Here is a 15,773-nt window from a genome sequence, read left to right on the forward strand (position 1 = left end):
CTGACAGTGGTATCCTGATCAACTTGTCTTACTGGTGTCTGACGGTTTGAAATAAGCCATCCACTGATCGTCACAGATAAAACCCATCCCGTTTGACGTCCTCTGGGTTGATCTGAAGGAGAAGTCGAAGGTGTTTTTACTGTCACATCTTGATTATGGGTTTCCTTTGTTTTGTGTGACACAGATCTGCCCCACGAGTAGCCTATGACATCTAAAATGTTTTCCAAGAAATGCTGGTAAGTAAGGAAGATTGTTTGGTTTGTGGATTTTCCAATAGAAATCATTCAAAAATGGTACACTGTTACCATTGTCTATTCTGTGCTGTTGGCAAACGTTGTTGAACATGATGGAAACAGAGCCTCTTTTTCTTCTTTCATTGCTATGGGTTGTGTAATACACCTAATGTGTTACCTTTGTGAATATATTTTGGTGGAAACTTGTTTTCACTGCTACTGGAAGAACAGGACAATTTCAGCAGGTAGAAACCGAATTAAATTCCTGTAGGTTGAGTGGTTACGCTCACACCCTTCAGACATAAATGACATCCTCATTTTGTAATGAGTTGTCAGTTATTGTCACTTCTCTGTCGACCAGCTCTTGATCCCGTTTTATGCATGAACTAGAGTATTGAGCATCAGCGTTAGTGTTGAAGGTGAAGCAGGAGCCAGAGGGAAGCCCTTCCTTCATCTGAGTCTTATGTCTGCTCACCACCTACACAGCCACAGGGGGTGGAGATAGAACGCGTGGTAGAGAAGAGGAACCAAGGCAACCAGCACATTCGCAAGCAGAGAATTCACACTTAGCGCTCACACTCAGTGTGCAGGCAGGCAGGGGCGCGCGCACACACACACACAGGGACCTGTACACCCATGGCCTCACACAGGGCTTAACTGGCAGCTGTTGCCTGCTTGTGAAAAGTGCCACTACTCCAGTCATTGGGGGAGAAAGTCAATTGGAAAACTACAGACTCAGACGAGGAGAATCTGGACAGGGGCGAGGAGGGGTTTTCTCTGAAGGCAGTGAAGCAGTTGGTGAGGCTTCTTCCTGACACTTGGATACACTCTACATGAGAACAAAAGGTATAGTCTCTGTTACTTGGTGAGTCAAGCTTTTTTTCTTCTTGTATTTTGAATGATTTGTATACAACCAGTGACATAGAGCAATACTGTTGGTATGGTTCACATTCACAAGGCGGGTTTGGAACCGTGTGAGTGGCAGGTGAAGTCACACTGTTGTCTTTTACACAGGTCTCGTGAAAACGTTTAAGTGTTGTTGTGTGTTATCATGCTGAGGAAGGTATGCTAAAAAGCTGGACCTGTTTTTCTAACGTGACTCAGGAAGAGATAATGTGTCAAGCTCCTTAGTTGGGGTGATATTGTGTAGGGTAACAACAAACATGCTATAGATACAGAATAAAAAAATTAGAAATTGAGTCTATGTATAGAGTAAAGAAGTATTGGTGTGGAAAGCCCTGTACAATCCTGGCAGTTGTTTAATTATCTTTTATTATATTTTCTTTATTATTATCATCTCTATGGTGTAATGTCACAGAGCTCCAAGTAGACTATTTAATTTCAAATATTCTATAGATATGTCTGATATGGAAACATCAAATCTTTACTCTTAAACTTACAGCTAAATGTAAACTTTACATGAACCTATGTATCTGATGAGAAATTCTCAGTGGAAGATACCTTTAGACATGCCTTTGTTAGTTGGAAACCATCACTACAAAGTGTGTTTGCATTGAGTGACCATTGGAACACTCTTATCTTAAATACAACGCCATATACCTATATGAGTGTTTACAAGGTTAGAGATCGCTATGTGATCTTCCCTTATGTATCTACTGCCTCTCCCTTCTAGATGGGAAGGTTGTGCCTCTAGACTGGAAAGCTGACTCATAGTATCAAACTTCACCCAGCCAGTGAAGAAAGAGGACAATGAGATATTAAACAATTTGACTATTCATTTTCACATTACTGACTTACTGTCAATAACACCTTGTAGGCTACCTTTTACATTTCTTGGAAGGTTGTGCTTTTACTGGACACTTTCATTCTAGCTGAAAAAGAGAGCTTCGGTGTTGAGCTCCAGACTCAGCCCCGGACTCTGTGAGGCTTGACCGGAACTGAATGAGATAATCACATTGTTCACAGAACCCATCTGTGAAAACAGTTTAAAGCTGTAGGTAAAAAAGCATCACATTCGGAGCAAAGGATTAGAACGGTGTTTTCACTCTCATTAGCAGACTGGTGTTTCTCAGACTGACAGAGTCCTTCTGAGTGAGTGACCCCAATAGGCTCAGGCAGCCTAATGATGTTTCTAAAGCTCTCAGGGTGTGCTGGGACTCCCAGGCCCATGATCCCCCTTGGTTTCAGCCTAGTGCTGGGCGGAAGCAGCCTATTCTCATCCTGTATTGTGCTCCAGAGCTATTCTGATGCTTTCCATTGTGCCCGAGCGCTTTCCACGACTCTCAGCGATTTCAGTGGGTCTGCGCCTTAAACCCTTCCATTATAGCAAGCCTCATGGCCACATTTGCTGTGCTTGCTGTTACATTCACTGGCCAAACTTTTGACTTCTCAGCTAATGTTACCACTTTAGCATAACCGTCACACACAAGAGATGGAATAGATAAAGATTAAGTTCTAAAAGACATGACTGTCGACATTTCATAACGTAATGGTATCCTCACTCCTTAAACTGGTTAAATGGTTTCCATATTTCTGTTTCTTCATTTGAAGACATTTAAGCATGGATGAAAACAAAATCGTTTGTTTCCCCTTAGTGCCTAAAAAACCTTTCTGATAATTCTGGTATTTCTGCAAGGATAAGAGCCAAAGAGCAAATCTATTCATTCACAACATTTAGCAGAACAAGATGTACTACATCTGCTTGGTGAAATAATCTCTGTGTGCATTCAAGACTAAAAGTTCAAGTTCACAATTAGGTAACTTAATTATCGACAGTAGATAATGAACATCCAGGCACACAAGCCACTAACAGATACTAATGGGTGGGAAAAAAACATTTAAAAGGGGTTTGGAAAGCTGGTCGATATTAACTGTAAATAATCAACCAACAACACGGAGTTAAGTTAAGCTTGTCCGTGCATACATGATACTAAGAGTCCTTCCTGTCTATTCTATTTCAGAATTATGTTTAGGAGGTGAAGGAGCTGGATGGATTCCCTGCCACTATGAGGCTAACAGTGTGGGAGTAAGTCATGGAGTCTGAAGTGTGAGTCAGCAGTGGAGATGATTTCCAGGGAGCCTCTGTGAATCTCACCCCTGTGTAGACCTCTGCTCTCTGCTGTGAATGGTACACCTAGAATGGAACACACACACAGCCTTGAAACAAACAGTTATCGGAACAACCCCCACAGCCTCTACCTCAAGCATCACTTCACACACACCACCACAAACCCCTCCGTCCCATCTCGGCCCTGACAGAGACACCCTGAGAGAGAGGCCCATCAAGATTCCAGAATGTTTGTGAATTTCCGGCGTATTCGTAAATGCCAGTGTGTGCAGCTAATGACCACGTGTCTGGTGCTGTCGGTGGTGATGGTGTGCTGGGAGCAGATGGACAGCAGTATGGTGAGTCACGTCAAGTCCTACTCTTACCGCTACCTGATCAACCGCTACACCTTCATCAACAAGAGCTTCACCATTCCGCGCAAAGAGGCCCTCAGCTTCAGTAACTACCGCTACCATCTCAACCACCCGGACAAGTGCTCTGGCCAGGACGTCCTCCTCCTGCTCTTTGTCAAAACGTCCCCAGAGAACACGGAGAGGCGACGGGCCATACGGTCCACCTGGGGCAACGAGACCTACATCCGCCAGGCCCTGGGGGTGAACGTCAGGGTGGTGTTCGCTTTGGGAGTGCCCCAGTCCAAGCAGCAGCATCGGGCCTCGGGGGAGAGGAGCGGGCTGGGCCTCCAGGAGACCCTGGTGAGGGAGGACCGGCTTCACGGCGACCTCGTCCAGCAGGACTTTGTGGACACGTTCCACAACCTCACCCTGAAGCTGATCATGCAGTTCCGCTGGGCGCACGCCCACTGCAGCCACGCCCGCTTCCTCATGACGGCGGACGACGACATCTTCGTCCACATGCCCAACCTGGTGCGTTACCTGCAGGAAGAGGCCAAGAGGGGCGTCACAGACTTCTGGGTGGGACGCGTGCACAGAGGGGCACCACCCATCCGACGTAAGGACAGTAAGTACTACGTCCCTTTCGAAATGTACCAGTGGACGTCTTACCCGGACTACACGGCGGGTGCCGGGTATGTGGTGTCGAGGGACGTGGCCGACAAAATCTACCAGGCCTCGCTAACCCTCAACGCCTCCATCTACATAGACGATGTTTTCATGGGCATCTGTGCCAACGCCATGGGAGTCTCGCCCCAGGAACATGTTTACTTCTCAGGGGAGGGCAAGGCGCCCTATCACCTCTGCATCTACGACAAGATGATGACCTCGCACGGCCACGTGGCCGACATCTACCACCTGTGGAAGGCCGCCACGGACCCACAGGTCAAGAGGGCGGCCTCTGGCCTCATGGGAAGGCTATACTGCACAGTGGTGAAGCTCACCCTGCTCTGTAAACCGTACTACTTTAACACCTACCCCTGCAAGGCGGCGTTTTTGTAGTACCCCTTATATACATGTACATGTTTCGGTCCAAAACACATGTGGTGAGGGAGTGTTTGTATCCATTACTTTCAGCTTGATTCTCCTCTGCCCCGTTGTAGAGACTGGGAGGAGGAGGGCTATGTTCAGTGTCGCTGAAGGGTGTGAAAACCATGAGTCCATACTTTATCTGTAACTGTTACTTTTGGTTTGTGCCTGCTTTGCTGACCCATTGTCTGCGGTGGTCTATGTTTGGGCTTCATGCTGTCTTAAGGAATAGTCCCATGAGGAAGCAGAGACTGAACAGCAGACGCTTTTAAACGAGATGCTGACCAGACGATGTGGACAAACGGGATTCTAACTGAATTTCCGTTTTTCTGACCCATCTCCTCCAATTAAAGTGACTAAGGGAAAGTGTCATCACATCATTGGTTCTGACTTGATTACTGTCTTGTTGTCATCTTTGGGGGGAACAAACAGCTCCTCAATACGAATGATAAAGGGGGTTTGAAGGGATATCATTTGAGGTACATTTGCATAAGGGACATATGTTTATAAATACATATTGGCTACATAAAAGGAAGTGGGTGCCATAAAACTTTAAAGTACAAGTGCAAAATAGATGATGTCACTCTGATGACAAGCTAATTAAAAAATGATTCATCCACAACACAGACCAAACCTTTTTAAATGTATCTCCAAGCAATTAAGTTACTAACAAGCCTGGGAATGTATAACAACTCCAACCCTTTCACGTGTTTCTTCTGTTTGCCATAGCAACCCTGAACAGCGGGAGAGCGAGTTAAAAATGCACCAATCTTCCTGATCTGTCGTGGTGAACACTCAGCCATGGTTATAGTGCACAATTATCTCACCGAATGAGACATAGATCATCACTGTGACGCAGTACACAAAAGCTCAAACAAATCCTTTATAGCTTGTATGATTCTTGAGACGCTTTTAATAGTTAGCAATATGAGGTGTGTTTTTAAAGTGAAAGGTGTGTACGAGCTGAAAAAGGCATGTGGCTTATGACATGTCATGCATGCCGTAGGCGTTTGCTGAGACAGTAAGAATGACTGCTATTGTTTTTTATTGTAAGCCCTATTAGAAGTTCAGCCCCATATGTTCTATCTATATTAGGACTGGTAAAATAAAATCTATGTCTGTGAACAGCATTTGTGAGACGACCGGCCAAGCAGGTGTTAACACGTCCTCTTCCTTTAGACACGTGCTTTACTGTGTTCGGTATGTATGAAGGCTCGGCTCAGCCTGAAACAGGAGTGCAGACACTGTTAGGACTAGCTGTTCTCCAAAACAGCTGGTGTTTCCAAGGTAACCTCAACAAAGAGAATAATTCACACAAATGATTTAAAAGGGGACCATGTAGGAGACCCCCTTCCCACATCCAACTACCAATTACCTTCCAATCGCTTCTTGCCCTCAATTGAGATTCAGTGGCAAATACAATATCAAGACATTAACTTTACTGTTTTTGAATATTTCTCCCAAGCTAATTTTTCATTTAAAGATTGGTTTCTCGTTCCCTTAAACATTTAGCAAAGTGAGAGAATGGGGCCACGGAGACTCATCCACTCTCCAAAGTAATATAAATGTCCAATGAGTTAATTGATTCTTCCCCTCTCTATCTCCCCACGCGGCCTTCCAGAATAATTGCATTGACTTTTGCCAACGTGGGAGTCAAAGCACAAAGTTGATGTGCTAAATATAAATGCACATTCCATATCATGTCCAATTAAGACATCCACCGAGCATCGAACCCCGTGTGGCAAGCTATTATTACATGAAATCAGCCCAAACCTACCTACTTTAAACCAAGACACATACATAAAAAATAAAGAAAACTGACATTCACTGCGCTTTGTGGCATCTCTTACAAAACAACTATTGCCAGGCATGTCTAAGTACCAGTTAATCAGTAATAGAAAGGGTCATCTTAAAAGATCCTGTAAAGCAAATTCCATGATTTGCTTTTCAGTAGGCTACATTATATACGTGTGAAATGAGTTCCTGAAAGCATGTGCAAAGCGCGGAAACTTGGTCGCACTGAAAAGTAGAATTATACCGTTGAAGTTTCTCTTCAGTTTTCAGCTCAGGTTTTGTATAGGCAGAGCCAAAACCCGACCAATCTACGTCAGATCACATACGGTTGCATTATGTTACTCAGCTGGTACGATGCAAAGACAAAGTAATTAACACAAAGCACTCAGAGACTGCAGGTAGTCTGTTCTGATATCTGCAATTGATTAAGGTAGTGTTGCTGCTAAATTTTATAAATTCGAGGGGGCGGAGCTTCAGCTCCTTCAGGCTACAAGCCCCCCAGTCTCAAGCAGAGAGGACTGCTAATTTTCTCAAGATTTCTAATTAACATACTTGTCAGTGTTTTTTTCCCCTCATTAAGTAGTTATCACTTTCTGTGGTGTGATGAACTTCTCATTTTCACCAGTGAATGGTTTTGGCAATGTCTAACAGAATGTTGTAAGTGAGAATGGCAGTAGATCCTGTTAGATAACTAACCTCAAGTCCTAAACAAATCAAATGGAATCTGCACTTGCAACAATTCGTGTGGGCTCATGATACTGTGACCCAACAACACCAAGTTTGTTGCGTAATCTTAAGTCCTTGCCGAGAAATCACCTGTCACACAACCATTTGACAGTCAACTCATCTTGCACATGGGTGCAGCAATGACTAGTCCACCAGGAGCCGGAGTCAACAGCCAAGTCATCCTACAGCAAAACAGAGCCATATGTCAGTTTATAGAAATAATTAGATTGTCATACAATTCATGAGGAAAAGCTCTACGGAAAGAGTGATGCATTTTATTTTGTAAAACATAGCACTTATATTCTGCCAACCTGTGAAGCATTAACAGGCAGTGGAAAAAAAGGCAAATACAAATCTATACCAGACAATACAATCTGGCTCTACACTTAAGACTTCACATATGCATGTATAACAATTTGCAAACTTAATACAGCACCTCTTTTTGTCCACAAGTAGATCATTACTAAAGGATGAACAGCCAACAAAAAACACCATCTCAGCTCCAACTGTCAGAATCTACAACTGTCCAAGAGCGACCAACATTGACAGCACCTCGCTTAAACAAATCAGATTCAAGGTTTAACATTTGAAAAGTTAGTTTCCAGAGTATCGGCAACTTGGGAGATGTTGACCACCATTGCTGCGTGTGAAAGGTCAAACCCAGAAGGCTCAGATCATGTCTGCCACATTCATGGGCAGTTCGCCAGTCGTGTTGTGAAATGTCTCGAAGAATCCGCTTGTCCTCTTTATAGTTTATGACCAGGGAAACTTGCTGTACGTCAATTCCACAGGCCTAAGAAGATAAATCCAAGGTGAGAACTAGACAAAAGAAATAATTCCCCCCCGATTATAAATGTCGTCTGAGAATATGTAACAGATTTCTATGGAGAGAAATCCATTGTGGAGGACAGACGTCCATCTCCCAAAAGGTGTGACTGCCAAGTCATTAAGGACGGTCGCAGATTTAACACATTTTGGGTTGAACCTTTGTGTCCAAAAGCTACACCTAGACCTATTTTTAGTAGCTAGTCCAACACGTAAACATTCAGACAGGAGACTGCTGGAGTGCACAGGAGAAGTCGACCCTCACCAGAAGGTCTGTAGTGATGTGCGCTCTGCTGGAGCCGGACCTGAACTCCCTCATGATCACGGCCCTCTCCTTCTGGTCCATGTCACCATGCTGGAGGGGGGGGGGAAAACAGACCGTTAGGTACACCTGTGCTGGGGCCAGTTGTCATTCCTCCCGTTCCTGGCCCTGCTCTTACCAGGGCAGACACCGTAAAATCCCAGGCGTGCATCTTCTGCCAGCCAGTCCACTTTCCTCATGGTGTTGAGGAAGATGACCGCCTTGGGTGATGGACAGTCTCGTACAGGTGGCACAGCGCGTCCCAACTTCCACTCCTGCAAAATGGAGGAAGGTCACCCACATGTCTGGGTCACAACATCGCACGGTAAACCAAGCGGCGAGACGAGTTTGCTAAATAAAACAGCTATAATCCCTCCTAAAGGTTCATGCGAAGGGGACTGATGTAGCTCAGCGTCTTGAGACCAAGGACACTGGACATTAAGAAAGAGGTCCGTCCAGGTCTCGTTTGCGACGCCGAGCCGTTGCTATCCTTCTCCGGTGTACCCATACTCACATGTCTGCAAGAGCCAAGCTGTGAGGCCTAGCAGTCACAGTTTTAGCAGGGTGCTTTAAAGAGAAGGGAGGGCCCGGCGGTTGCACATTCAAGTTTTTAAACAATCGACTTGAATGAAAAATGCGGGGTTGTTGACAAACAAAGGGAGACGAAACACCCACCTCTCGCTCTATGTGGATGTAGAACTGCGGGATGCCTTCCAGGGTGAGCTCCCTCCTTCACCAGGACGCGGTCTCGCATGAACTTCTTGGTCACCTCCAGCACGTCCGCAGGCATGGTGGCTGAGAGCAGGGCCACCTGGGAAAGACAGGTTTGTCCATGTTACTGGCTGGAGACTCAAATCATCCATGTTAACAAACCAACAGACAAAGTGGAGCACCAGGTGACATGTGGTGCCGGGCCTCGAGACGACGGCCACCGAACATTAAGAAAGAGGTTCCGCCGCGTCTCGTTTGCGGCGCAGCACGTTCACTCTCCTTCCACGCTGGCACTCTGCTAGCACGACTGCACAAAGCAGGAGAACCTGGGTTCTGCAGTTTAAGCACAGTTCTTTTATGTGGAAGTGCCCGAGGCGTGTAGATACTTACACTGGGGAGTACTTGGACAGGCATCTCCTGTTAAGCATGTCAAAAACACGGTCGGGGGTTCCCACCACTATATGGGGGGCCACGGCTTGCAGCTTTTGCATTTCTCTGCGGACGTTAATCCAGGCGTGGCAGGTGGTCCCCCATGTAGTCTCCCAGAGCCAGAATGACCTTCTGGATTTGGAAAACAAAGAGGGAAGGCGAGAAAGTCTATAGTTACTTTCAGTGGACAGTTGGATTGATTCAGACCGATAGCATCTGTTGAGTGATCAGTAATATACAAAAAAGGTATCTCCATTTAAGGGTCAGTCCCGAAAGATGGTATGCCATCATTTCACTCAAAACAAGTTTCCATGTCTGAACAGTACACAATGCAAATGCAAAGCAGGAAATACAAATTTAAAAAAGCAAATGGCCAGTGAAGCCATCCAATCACCTTTCAGGCCAATGCGGTCTCCTGCAGGATAAAGATGGCAAACGCGGCAGTTTTGCCAGTGCCAGACTGTGCATGTGCAATGACAAAGCCTGGAAGGGAAGAGCAAATGTAAAAAAAGAGAAGGAATTCAAGTCTAGCACACAAGAGGGTGTTCCACTTGAGCTTAGAAGTTACTTGAGTGATCAGTAATATACAAAAAAGGTATCTCCATTTAAGGGTCAGTCCCGAAAGATGGTATGCCATCATTTCACTCAACTTGTTTATAAATGACAAAGCATGCATCAACTATATTGAATAAATTTGCGTACCTTCGATGCAAGGCATGATTGCCCTCTGCTGAATGGTTGATGGCTTTTTTCAAACCCATAGGCATACGTTTCCCTTAAGTCTCCTTCAGGTTCATGTCAAAGTTCTCTAATCTCATCCCAGTTGCTCTGCACAAAAATGAATGAACATTCAATAACTACATGTAATCGTTTCTACAACATTGTTATGGTTGCAAAATCTGTGGTTAAATTAGTTTAAGACAATACCTCAATGACACCATCAGGCTCCATCCCCTCTGGTCCCCCATGGTCTCGATCTCTAGAGCCAAACAAGGAACAATAGTCAATATGGGTGCAACAAATCTGACGTTTGGTTCTTATAACAAATAGCGGGAAATTGGAGAAGTGATCAGTAGTAGTTAAGTTGTCACCATTTGGGTTCAGTCCCGAAAGATGTAAAAGCATCATTTCAAACTTCTTCCAAAATCCCCATGTGTATTAATTATTGAACGTTTATCATGGTTAATCCATATTTACTCAAGTTTCTGTGTGTCTTAAGGCTTCAGTTTATAGGGAATGTCAAGCTGACGTCACATAGGAGCTGCGTGGGAAGTGAGGGTACATAAAGACATGCAAATGTCCAACCAAACTCAACAAATTCAGGGAGAACTGGACATTGGTTTAGTTTGCCATTCCTACGTCGAAAAACACGATTCGAAGTTGGTTGTGGAGGTGACGGCAACGTCAACATTGCAATTGTTGAATGACACTAACTTAACCCTCGTGCTGCCTTCGGGTCACATGACCCAAAGGTTCATAACGAACCATCATTGTGTTTACCCAATACAAAAACAAATAAAAATAATTTTCTTTTAACCATTCCAATGTGGGGGGTCTGAGACAGCCCGACAGTTAAAAGAAAATGCTTCACTTTGTTTTTGTATGAGGTAAATTTGTCGCAATACGACGGTGGGTCACAATGACAGATGGGTCAGAATGACCCGAAGATAACACAATGGTTAAGAACTGAACTTGTCCTCTCTCTTACCCAATACTTATGCTACAAATTATCTTGACTGGCTTTTTCCTTCAGAATGACAAAAGGTTGCGATAGTGGACGTAGTTGGGATCGATGCCATTTAGAAATGAAGAATTAGTAATTTTACTGGACAAGAGTCACAGAATCCTAGTAGTCAATAACTTCCCATCACTACCCAGCATGCAACGCTCCGTGAGGCACGTGTTGGATACCGAAGGAGTCTTCACTAACCACGTTAGCTAGGTACATGCTCTAAAGCATGAGTTATGGCTAGCATTCACATTGTAATACTTTCGTGTGCCATTGGAAGGTATATTGACAAATCAGGTTTATGCTTAAGTAACGTTAGCAGGAAACACTATACCAATGAAGCCGGTTCGATAATGGTCATTGTAGCTAGCCAGTTAACGACTAATAGCGGTAGCACAGATATGGCCTACTTCCTTTTGGCATTTACTGTAACGTTACATGTCCGAAACTGAGGGCGTTTAAATGTACATTCCATATGTACGCAGACAAAGTTTAATCGTGTCAAAGCTATCTGCACTCTGTAGCACAAATTGGAAAACTAGCTAGCAGCTAACTAGCATGATCCCACCAGGGCGAAGAGGGTGAAGCTGTGAGCTACAGACTAGTACAGAAGCACTCATCAATAACATCAATGTGCCGTAAATGGACATGTTAAAACCCCTGAAACTGTAATTAGGTGATGCGGTCTCTATGATATGTTACTCCAACTATTTTCGATAATTAAAACGTTTACCTGTAATCAGCAGAATCGTTAGACATGATCTGTTCCCAACTTCGGCATGCGACTGGAAAGGTCGCTGCTGACGAAGGCAAGAGGCTTTATACGGACGGACTATTTCTTCGGAGAAGTGAAAACGATATCTATCAACAAAATATTCCCAACATAATTCAGAAATATTCTTTGTTCCTCCATATTGAAATACAAATGGAAAATACCTTATAATATCCCTACAGTTTAAAAAAAGACAAAATACTTTAGCAGACTATATTTTATGGCGGATAGATATTGCTGCATGAGTTTAGGACGGTTCATGGTACAGAAAGTCTGGAAGGTCAAAATACTTATGTCCATAGGCTATGGCATGTCTCCTTTGAGGCTGTCTAAGATTTTATTCCAATTCCTAAAGATCAATTTCACTAATCTGCGAAAAAAATGGTCTTGGTCGATTCTTGGTCGTTGTAATGCACATTCTTTAATAAAAAAACAACAACATTGTATGTTCCATCGTCAATACATTTTTCATTCAAGTTATTTAACTTTATTTCAGGTAGAGAACTTTCACAATTGTATACAGTTCATTATAACTTGAACAATGACATCAACAAAAGTGGATTTCCAAAAAGTATTCGCGCAAGTGTCAGACTTCTGTTGTGCCCAAGTGCGCATGAGCGGATAAGGTGGTGGAGAGCGAGGTAGCTGGATGGGAAAAAGGGAGTCGGGCAATTACAAACATGGTGAGAAACACATATGTTAATGTCCCTTCTCGTATCTTTTCTTCGTTATCTCCTATATATTTCATTAGAGTACCCTTTATATTCAATAAACGTAATAGGTGTCCAGCGTAAATGATTGCTTGCTACATTTGTTATAGGATAAAAACAAAGAGCTAGCTTCCTTGCTAGCTTGCTAATTGCTTTAGAGCTAGCTGAATTGCTAGTAGTACTAGTGGTTAGACAAATAGGTAGCGGTAGATGTCTGGTTCATTCATGCTATTGAACAACCATATAGCTGACAGCATTGTTGCAGCACAGTTTGGCATGTATCTACAAAACGAAAATGAAGGTAAACCATCATTGACCTTTGGCAGTTAGTCACGGATAGTATAGCTAGCTAAAGTAGTCACAGTACTAAACGTCCACCTAGGGAGCCACACTTAGTACTTAACTATTTGATCAATTAAGATGTGTGTGTGTGTGTGTGTGTGTGTGTGTGTGGGGGGGGGGGGTCAAGTGAGAACGTAGGTTCTGACAGACTGTGACTGACAGTAGGTCTACGTTACACATGAGAAGTAGGCTAATGAGGATCAAAAGTGTTCTGCATGTTAAGTTTTTCCTTGTTTTCAGTTTGTTAGCTGGTATGACAGTAATGTGTTGCTTCTAATCCAAATGTGCATTGTCTTTGAAACACGTTGTATCTCTAGCAGCCAAGTAATGTGCGGCCCACTTAATAAATGAAGTAGATGCTTGCAGCTCAGAAAACCTCCCAAAGTAATAATTATTCCATATCCCTTGCAAACACAGACTGGTTTCTATCAACTGGTGGTTGATAGAAACTCAAAAATATTGTCATCATTGCTAAGCATTGCCTGCACTGGTATTCCTTTTCTGCTTCTACACCTGGAATTCATATATTGTCACCCACCTATAACTGTCACGTGTTGTTTTTCTCAGAACAAGCTGAAGTCCTCACAGAAGGATAAAGTTCGTCAGTTCATGATCTTCACCCAATCTAATGAGAAGACTGCATTGACCTGCCTGTCACACAATGACTGGAAATTAGATGTTGCCACAGACAACTTTTTTCAGAATCCAGAGCTCTACTTTTCAAACTTGAAAGGAGCGTTAGACAAGAAAAAGCTTGAGCAACTCTACAATCGATACAGAGGTAAGATGTTTTTCCAGCTCTAAAATAAACAACGATAGATGGAATTCACGCCATGGCAGTGGTTTTAGAAAAACTGCATGAAAGGCATGGACCGATTCTTTATTTTCATTCTCTATATAGACCCTCAAGATGACAACAAGATCGGAATAGATGGGATCCAGCAGTTCTGCGATGATCTCGGCCTGGATCCGGCCAGTATAAGTGTGCTCCTAATTGCCTGGAAATTCCGGGCGGCAACACAGTGCGAGTTTTCCAAACAGGAGTTCATGGATGGAATGTCAGAACAAGGGTGAGGGAGGCTACATGGAGGACCACCTCAGCTTTGCAATAAAGAATAAGATTTATGCTTTCAGTCAGTGCACATTTTAGACATAGTGTCTTTTTATGGTTGAATGGCCTTCATTAAAGTCTACGGTTTTGGCTGAATGCTTGTAAATATTTAATTTATCCGCAATACCTCTTGATTAATGCAGTGTTGAATGTGTGCTAATGCATCTTTTGTTTTCCTCAGATGTGACAGTGTAGAGAAACTTAAGGCTCAACTACCAAAAATGGAGCAAGAGCTAAAGGACCAAGGGAAATTTAAAGATTTTTACCAGTTTACATTTAACTTTGCAAAGAATCCTGGCCAGAAAGGTTTGGGTAAGATCAGCAGTTTTTTTTTTATTCCCCATATCCATTTTGATATTTTTTATTTATTTTAGACATAATCTGATTAGACATGTCCTGACATTTTCTAGACTTAGAAATGGCAATTGCGTATTGGAATTTAGTACTGGCTGGAAGATTCAAATTCCTGGACCTTTGGAACAAATTTTTAGTGGTAAGTTAATCATTTCCCTCCCTAAATGATGGGTAATTTAATGGCTACTACAAAAGTCAAAATGTCCTAGGCTTTAATTAAAGCTCATGAGGTTTTAAATATTTTTTTCCATAGGAACATCATAAAAGATCGATCCCAAAGGACACATGGAACCTCTTATTAGACTTCAGCACAATGATAACAGATGACATGTCCAATTATGATGAGGAAGGTTTGTGATTTGATTATCAATGCTAAATGTGTATTCACTGTCATGTGTGTTAAGCTATTAATAAATGAGTTGACTGAGACATTGCCCTCTTCTACAAAAATGTATAGCATTCTCATTTTTTTCATGGACTCATTTAGAGGAGAATCTTCAATATCGCTCTTTAAAACTATGTTTCTGTTTTGTTTGACTAATAATTGTTTCTGTTTTGTTTTCCTCCACTCTTCCAAGGAGCATGGCCGGTTCTTATCGATGATTTTGTGGAGTTTGCGCGGCCCCACATCGGGACCAAAAGCACGGCTGTCTAGTGCTGCCCAAGTGGTGGACGTCGTCCATAATGTTGTTGCAACAAAAACACAGAACCAAGATGGTGAAGAGCACAGGGGACTGCACTGAGCTGAGATTATGTTGCCTTTCAAATCCTCAGGACTTGAGATGTTTTACACGACAAAGACTATATAAAAGGCATATCTCCTCATCGGTCGTCTTGTGGTGGTGTGGGCTTTTATCTTTAGTATGGGTCTTTTTGTGTTGACTCTGGACAACTGGAGAGTCACCATCTTGGATCTTACTGTTCCTGTCCCAGTGTTTAGTTGATGTGGTTGAGGTTTGCTCAAAGCAGCTGAAACCCTGAAAGACAAATACAATTGTATCATAATCTAAACACAAGGGTTACTGAGGGAATGTAATTCTTCAAATATTAAATTGAATTTTAATACTTTGTGTGCATTCCTGCTATGATTTGTTTGTTTTATGAAACATTTGTGTGAGAGACCAGTAAAAAACATTGATTGTAATATTTGTTTGTTTTTAGGCATAATGCTATTACATACACACAAATGTATAAGGAAATAAATGTTTACATTTGGTATCTCTTATGTTTAAAACTGACTCTTTGTGTCCTACGTATTATTGCACTTCTCCTGTGTGGACCAAATGCTGT

General features: G+C 43.0%; 3 protein-coding genes and 5 non-coding genes across 9 annotated transcripts; 2 read left to right on the forward strand and 6 right to left on the reverse strand.

The window, feature by feature from the left end:
• Positions 1-97: 97 nt before the first annotated feature.
• b3gnt5b (UDP-GlcNAc:betaGal beta-1,3-N-acetylglucosaminyltransferase 5b) lies at positions 98-5,218 on the forward strand. 2 transcript variants are annotated; one of them, XM_067253957.1, is made up of 2 exons: positions 98-236; positions 3,155-5,218. In XM_067253957.1, the coding sequence occupies exon 2, from the start codon at positions 3,489-3,491 to the stop codon at positions 4,650-4,652; it is 1,164 nt and encodes a 387-aa protein (XP_067110058.1). In that variant the 5' UTR covers positions 98-236; positions 3,155-3,488; the 3' UTR covers positions 4,653-5,218. The 2 variants fall into 2 exon arrangements, with proteins under 2 accessions (XP_067110058.1, XP_067110057.1); XM_067253956.1 differs by lacking the exon at positions 98-236 and adding an exon at positions 248-1,098.
• Positions 5,219-7,767: 2,549 nt separating this feature from the next.
• eif4a2 (eukaryotic translation initiation factor 4A2) lies at positions 7,768-9,527 on the reverse strand. The gene is given in 9 exon segments (XM_067253104.1): positions 7,768-7,920; positions 7,922-7,992; positions 8,290-8,379; positions 8,465-8,504; positions 8,506-8,600; positions 9,001-9,052; positions 9,054-9,136; positions 9,331-9,343; positions 9,427-9,527. Coding segments are annotated over 9 exon segments (597 nt in total). The 3' UTR covers positions 7,768-7,868.
• Positions 8,725-8,907, reverse strand: LOC136959623 (small nucleolar RNA SNORA81). Its single transcript, XR_010878764.1, has one exon. It is a non-coding gene; the product is annotated as a small nucleolar RNA SNORA81 (small nucleolar RNA).
• Positions 9,225-9,403, reverse strand: LOC136959624 (small nucleolar RNA SNORA81). Its single transcript, XR_010878765.1, has one exon. It is a non-coding gene; the product is annotated as a small nucleolar RNA SNORA81 (small nucleolar RNA).
• Positions 9,528-9,686: 159 nt separating the features above from the next.
• LOC136959625 (small nucleolar RNA SNORD2) lies at positions 9,687-9,763 on the reverse strand. The gene has a single exon (XR_010878766.1). It is a non-coding gene; the product is annotated as a small nucleolar RNA SNORD2 (small nucleolar RNA).
• Positions 9,764-10,035: 272 nt separating this feature from the next.
• Positions 10,036-10,112, reverse strand: LOC136959626 (small nucleolar RNA SNORD2). The gene has a single exon (XR_010878767.1). It is a non-coding gene; the product is annotated as a small nucleolar RNA SNORD2 (small nucleolar RNA).
• A 416-nt stretch (positions 10,113-10,528) lies between these two features.
• LOC136959628 (small nucleolar RNA SNORD2) lies at positions 10,529-10,602 on the reverse strand. The gene has a single exon (XR_010878768.1). It is a non-coding gene; the product is annotated as a small nucleolar RNA SNORD2 (small nucleolar RNA).
• A 1,983-nt stretch (positions 10,603-12,585) lies between these two features.
• dcun1d1 (DCN1, defective in cullin neddylation 1, domain containing 1 (S. cerevisiae)) lies at positions 12,586-15,720 on the forward strand. Its single transcript, XM_067253166.1, has 7 exons — positions 12,586-12,649; positions 13,586-13,799; positions 13,920-14,088; positions 14,311-14,441; positions 14,540-14,622; positions 14,737-14,833; positions 15,062-15,720. Exons 1-7 carry the CDS (start codon positions 12,647-12,649, stop codon positions 15,136-15,138), a joined length of 774 nt encoding a protein of 257 aa, XP_067109267.1. The 5' UTR covers positions 12,586-12,646; the 3' UTR covers positions 15,139-15,720.
• Positions 15,721-15,773: the final 53 nt, after the last annotated feature.

Source organism: Osmerus mordax, chromosome 16 (assembly GCF_038355195.1).
Source record: "Osmerus mordax isolate fOsmMor3 chromosome 16, fOsmMor3.pri, whole genome shotgun sequence".
NCBI classification, from domain to species: domain Eukaryota; kingdom Metazoa; phylum Chordata; class Actinopteri; order Osmeriformes; family Osmeridae; genus Osmerus; species Osmerus mordax.